General features: G+C 26.3%; 1 protein-coding gene across 1 annotated transcript; it reads right to left on the bottom strand.

Moving 5' to 3' along the window:
* Positions 1-1,213: 1,213 nt before the first annotated feature.
* LOC133803203 (uncharacterized) lies at positions 1,214-6,116 on the bottom strand. Its single transcript, XM_062241178.1, has 5 exons — positions 5,790-6,116; positions 5,594-5,674; positions 5,415-5,497; positions 5,107-5,309; positions 1,214-1,493 (listed from the first exon to the last, which is right to left on the bottom strand). The coding sequence occupies exons 1-5, from the start codon at positions 5,990-5,992 to the stop codon at positions 1,380-1,382; spliced, it is 684 nt and encodes a 227-aa protein (XP_062097162.1). The 5' UTR covers positions 5,993-6,116; the 3' UTR covers positions 1,214-1,379.
* Between the last annotated feature and the right edge of the window lie 744 nt (positions 6,117-6,860).

Raw genomic sequence — 6,860 nt, forward strand, 5'->3', positions numbered from 1 at the left:
ATAAGCAAATTAAATTTTTAATTAAATTAATATGTATATATATATTAATATTTTTAATTGTTAAGATATTTTAGAAAATAGAAAATGAATAAAAATTAGATTAAATGAGAAAATAGAAAAAGTGCTTTGAATAAATTTTAGAGTCTCACATAATCTCATCGAAGCTCTCCTTTATATATATAAATATAGATATAGATTTAATATTTACTGAATTACATAGCGAAAAGAAAAATTGAAAATTTGGTACGTGGGTTCTTTTAAATTCATATATACAGTGTAAATCGATATACTCAGAGTTTACTTTCTTTAGTGAAAATAATAATAATTGGAATTTTAAATAAAAATGACAGCATCAAGCGATTCAACACCCGATAATAAATTTTAATTCTCATTAATATTCAGGTATTATACGTTCTTACCAATATCAAGGTAGTTCTCTTTCTAAGGAAGAGAACTGCCTGCAAAAGCAACATATTATTTTGTAACGGCATACTTTTATGGGTTAAAACTGAAAAAATTAATAAAATATTAAAGAAAATAAAAAATTAGATACTTTAGATTGTAAAATGTTAATTATAAAATGATATAATAAAATCTAATTGTGATAACTATTTAGTTAAACCATATGTGACCATTCTCATTGATATCTCTTTCATGCTATTATTATTGGATAACTACTGTTACGTATGACTATATTAGAATCAATGAATTTATAAGTATGTGTATTAATTTAGTTAATTCTGTTACATTTGTTGAAGGGTTGATGTACGTATATATGTATGTATTTTTTTTTTGGACACAATATAAAATTCTCACAAAATAGTAAAAATAGACTGTAAAAAATATAGGATGTCACCTTCTCATTTATATATAGATATAGATATAAATATTTTGGAATAAAAAAATATAATTATAATATAATAAGAAAAATAGATATATAGATAATCGAAAATTATTACGTAATTTTTAATTAATTTTTTTAGTATTTTTCAAATAAATAAGTAGTTAAGATATTTAAACTAAATAAATTTTTAATCAAATTAATATATATATATTGATATTTTCAATTGTAAAGATATTTTAGAAAATATAAAATGAATAAAAAAATTAAATTAAATGAGAAAATAAAAAAAAGTGATTTGAAGAGATTTTAGAGTGCCACATAATATCCTTGAAGCTCTCCTTTATATATATAGATTTAATACATTCCATATTTGAGAAATTAATTGTAATAAACGTAATAATATATATAGTACTACAATACATAGTCAAATAAAAACATGGAGCTTAGGTACTTAATTACAAACACTCCTCAATAATTAACGTAGAATAATAACTACATTGTCTCATCAATTTAAAAACAAAAAACAGACAGACAGCTAGCTAGAGGGAGATTTCATTGTTTGAGTCTTCTTCTCATCAGTTTTGTCTTCCTCTTTGTTATTGATTTGGTCTTCAAGAAAGTCCTCAACCTTATTCTCTACTTCCTCCACCTACGTACGTACAAAACAAACTAATTAATTTCAAGTTTTAACTCAACTTTTAAGTCTTGCATCTGTCTACAATTAATTACAACATTTAAAGCATAATTACTCAATTAATATTTCAATAATAATTGATTATTACTTAAGGAAACCCCTTTCTTTCTTTTTTCTTCTTTTTTCTTGAAAGGCATTTTTATAAGGAAACCTACTTGTGGATAACATTAACAAATTGGGCCATGTTTTCTCTCCCTCTATATATATATATATAAAAAAAAAATTATGTGAAGATCAAGATGGGGACCTTTAAAGCAAACTAAACTTATTTTTTATTTTTTCTTAGATGAGTAAAGCAAAGTATATAAAAAAATAATGATGGATACATACGTATTTTATACACCCAAAATATATACCATAATGTAGCATGTATTTTTAATCATATATTAATTTGGTGGGGTCCCACTTTAATAAATTTTAATGGTTGAAAAGATATTTCGTGTATATTAAATGTACAATATAAGCATGTGCCTAACATTACACTTAGGAAGTGTTTGTTTTTTAGGGGAATGTGAGACCATGCTCAATATCATCCTTCATTGGTAAGAGATAGAGATTACCCACTAAAAAGTATGTGGATCTCACAAAATATTAAAACTTTCATACTTAAAATTGAGCCAAACATAGGAAAGGCTCCACATTCCCATTCCCTACTACCCAAACTCTTAATACAAACGGGCCCTTAAGATAATATAGACAAGCAGTAATTAGAGCATGTGGAATTTACATGGAATATGAGATTTTTTTTCAAAAGTTTGATAAATATGACATTTTAAATAGGAAATTTGAGGCAAAAATCATCTAATAGTTCAAAAGAATGCACTTAAATCATTAAGTAGTTTTTTTTGTAGCAAAAGTCAGAAAGTTGTCTGAAAGATTGCACTTAAATCATTAAGTAATTTTTTTGGCGACAAAATTCAGTAAGTAGTCTAAAATGTTGCACTTAAGTTACTAAGTAGTTATTTTTATTGCAAAAGTCATATTTTACACAAATTTTATCTTAATTTTAATTATATATAATAAATGAAATCTCTTTTAAAAATAAAAAATGATTTTAAAATTTATAATATAAAAATATTATTCACTATTAGTTAAATTAATTTTTTTTAAAATAATACAACTTAAATTGAATTAAAACTTAGTTTATTTCAAATTAATTTTTTTTTTCCTGTTATAACTTTTATTTTTTTTTATTTGTAAAATAAATTTCAAATAATTTCTCAATGTCAGAATTATATATTTTTATGTTTTTATTAATTAATTAAAATTGAGATAAAATTAGTATAAAAAATGACTTTTGCAACTAAAAAACTACTCAGTGACTTAAGTGTAATATTTCAAATTTCTTGCTAACTTTTGCCACCAAAAAATCTATTTGATGGTTTAAGTGTAACATTTCAGCCTACTAATTGATTATTGCTGCCAAAAAAACTACTTAGTAACTTATATGTAACTTTTCAGACTACTTAATAATTTTGCCGCAAATTTCCCTTTTAAATATTGTGCATTTTATATGGTATTTTCTGTTTTTTTTTTACATTTTATGGGATTTGTTTTCTCATATTTTTGTAATAACTTAGTATTAATTCCATATTTTATTGTATGCAATTTTAGTAACTAGTTTTGAAAATTTTGTGAGGATATTGTAGTAACTTTGATTATTATTTTGTTTTATTTTATTAAATAAAAATTATATAAGAATTTTTTATATGATATATTTTTAATATAAATATAATATTTTTTATTATTCATGTTTTACAAAAAGTTTTGTTCTTTTTTTTCATATATAATTTAAAAAAAATATGAGGATAGTGATTGTTCGTGTCTACCATGCAAGTACTTGAGTGAATTATAACTGGCTACCGTCAGATTTGAAGAAAAAAAACCATATCAAAATATAACCACTAAAGAAGAAGCAAAATGATGTGGTAACCGGTTACCCCTATCAAAATAACAAACTGAATGGTATATGGTTACTAAGCCAGATCTATAAATAAAAAATTAGTTCGAAAAAAATAGACCTGAGAAGAAGAAGAAGAAGAAGAAGAAGAAGAAGAAGAAGGAGGTAACCGGTTACCCCTATCAAAAGAATAGTTGATTGATAACTGATTATTAAGCTAGACCTACAAAAATCAAATCTGAAAAAGAAAAAAAATAAAAAATAGATATGAGAAGTAGAAGAAGAAGAAGGTGGTAATCGGCTACCCTTATCAAAATAACAATTGAATGGTAATTGATTAGTTTGTCATATCTTATATCTGAAGAGCAAATCACTTATAAAAAAAAAAACAAAATCAGATTTAAAAACAAGTATGAAGAAGATAACTGATTACTTACCATATATGGGGAAAAAAATCAAATCTAAAAAAACAACCTTTATGAAGAAGAAGAATGAAGAAAAACGAAGATGGTAACTGGTTACCTAGTCAGGTCCAAAAATTTAAAATAAGATTTGAACAAAAAAAAAACCTAAACTCATCGCGATGGTAACTGGTTATAGGTAAATCTAAAACAAACACAGATCTAAAAACAAAATCAAATCGTCATAGAAACTGGTTACTTAACCAGACTAACAAAAAAAAGTCAGATTTGAAAACAAAGCTAAATATAACCATTGCAACTACAGAAGAAGAAAAAGAAGAAGAAGACAATGCTAACTAGTTCTTAAAAGAAATCAAATAAACAAAAAACCAAATCTAAAAATAAAACAAAATTGTCCCAATGTAGAAGAAGAAGAAGAGCGATGATGTTATCTCGTGAGTGAGAGATGGGTTGACGAACTACCATTGCAGAATGAGAATAAGAAGAAGAAAAAGAAGAAGGAAAAAAAAAATAATAAGAACTATATACTGAGGTAAGAGACGATACTTTTGCATGAATTTTTGTAACATTTTATAGTAATTGATTTTCTAATTTTATGGAACTTCCATATTAAATTTTTTTTTTTAGTTTATTACCATATCTTGTGCAATTATTTTTTTTCCCTAGAAACTCAATTTATTTTTCTTATATTTATATAAACTTCTCTTAAACCATCTCCACCGCCGGACCACGTGTCATTATGATTTTTTATGTACTTTTGACAACCAAACAATGATGTTACTCCCATTAATAATATTTCTATTTATTTTGGAATAAGGGTACGCCCCACGATCTTGAAAATGGGATTAATAATAACTAGTGTGGGGACAGCTAGTACTGTGATTTAATTATCTCTCTTTCTTTATATATATATTTTCGATTCCTAGTCATTATAAATGAATCCGAGGAAAAGTCAAAGTTAATAATAATAATAATAATAATAATAATAGATAATAGAAACGATCAAAGAAAGACAGCTATATCCAACGTATGAAGTAGTTAAGTTATATATCTCAACTCAACTAATCCAATTCCAAAGTCCCACTATTTTTAATAATAATAATAATAAGGTTCTTTCTTTGGCGTGCTATTTGAAATAAATAAACAAATAATTGTTCTCTCCCATATTCCCAGATAATAATGAAGTTTAAAATTAAAATGAAGTGATAGTAATTAATTATAATTAATTAAGAGTAGAGTAGAGCACCTTTTCAAGAACATCTTCGATGAGATCGGCATTATGAATAGTTCCTTTGGCGAAATCTTCAACAAATAAAGCAGCTTGTTTAAGCTTTCCACCCTCAGGAAGACGATCGCCCAGTTCATCTGCTACTTCTTCTACTTTCTTTGCCATCTCTTCCACCATATTTGTTACTTCTTGTGCTGAATCCACCACTGTCTCTACTTCTTCTGCCCATGTATACATACATACATAATCATTAATTACTTTTCATTAAATTCAAATTAATTAAATAAAAATAACAATAATAATAATAATAATAATTCCTTAATTACTTTGAAGTTTTTGCAAAGGTCCCCATTTGTTCTTCCAAAACGGTATAATGACTGATACAATCATTCCCATAAGCCATATTTTCCTGTTGATATTAAAAAGTAATGTTTGTAAATATAATTATTTGAAACAGATCGATCGATCTATACATAGAGAGATTAATAATTAATTAATTAATTACCAGGAACCAAGATCTGAATTATTATCAGAAGGAAGTTGAGGTAATAAGTCAGCCAAAATATTGTTCTTCACAGACATATTCCTGCACCAATATATTTATATATATATATATTAATAACATCAAAAAGAAATCCTAATAATTAAATTAACAGACACACAGATATATATATATATAGTGATTTTTAATTATTAATTACCTGTTTGTATTTTTGAGGAGAGAATAATAATGAGTAGTGTGCTTGATGAGGAGATGAGTAGACGAGGGACGAAGGTTTGAAGTTGAAGGCGGCGGCGGCGGAGGAAGGTAAGATCTCCGACGACGACCAACGACACCGGAATCGTAATAACAAAGAGAAACAACTGATGATGTTGATGATGAACTCATTGCCGCCGTCGACATAGTAATTAATATTATTAAGCTTGCGTTTTTTCAAAAATTTATAGTATATATATATATTCTCAGACACAAGATTTGGGATCAGAATATGTATATATGTGAGAAATTTCTGTAGAGACCGTGGTATATATATATAATTAAGTAAAAGAGGCATGAGCCTAGTTGTGGGGGTTGAGATTATTTGTACGTAATTAAGTTGGAATAGAATATTCAAATTAATTAGTTAGTATATTTATTCGTAATTGGGTAAAATTACGTACACGCACGCGCAACGCGGTGAGTGGATTATAAGAAAGTGTCTAGAAACACTTCAAAGTCAATTTTACTATGCTTTTCACATTTTTTTTTTTTTAAGAAGAATGAGAAAGAGTCACGTGATATAAGAATAATAATATGTGTACTATGACCTAGGATTTCACCTCAAATAAATTTGATTTGATTAATTAAATAAAATTATCATTTCAATTTATTTTTAAAAAGAATCATATTAAAATGCCAAATTAGCCAAAAGAATATATATCCCAAATCCTAACAACACAATCTGATTCAGAAGAAGAGCTCTTAGCTAAAAAGTGAACAACCTTATTCACATATCGCTTTAACAGCAGAAATCACAACAGATTTACACAAAGACAACAAAACTTTACTCTCATGAACAATCAAACCAAACAGAGAGTAAAGTTTGGAACTCTCATTCACTGCTTGAACAAGCACAAAGGCATCTGACTCAATATTTACATTGGTGATTCTTGACTCATACACCCAACTTAAAGCCTCTTTCAGCCCCAAAACAAACACACTCATCATTCATCAATATCCAACCGGTTCCAAAGGCAATAAAATTAGCAAAAAGAGATGCATCAACATTCAT

Source organism: Humulus lupulus, chromosome X, assembly GCF_963169125.1.
Source record: "Humulus lupulus chromosome X, drHumLupu1.1, whole genome shotgun sequence".
NCBI classification, from domain to species: Eukaryota; Viridiplantae; Streptophyta; class Magnoliopsida; order Rosales; family Cannabaceae; genus Humulus; species Humulus lupulus.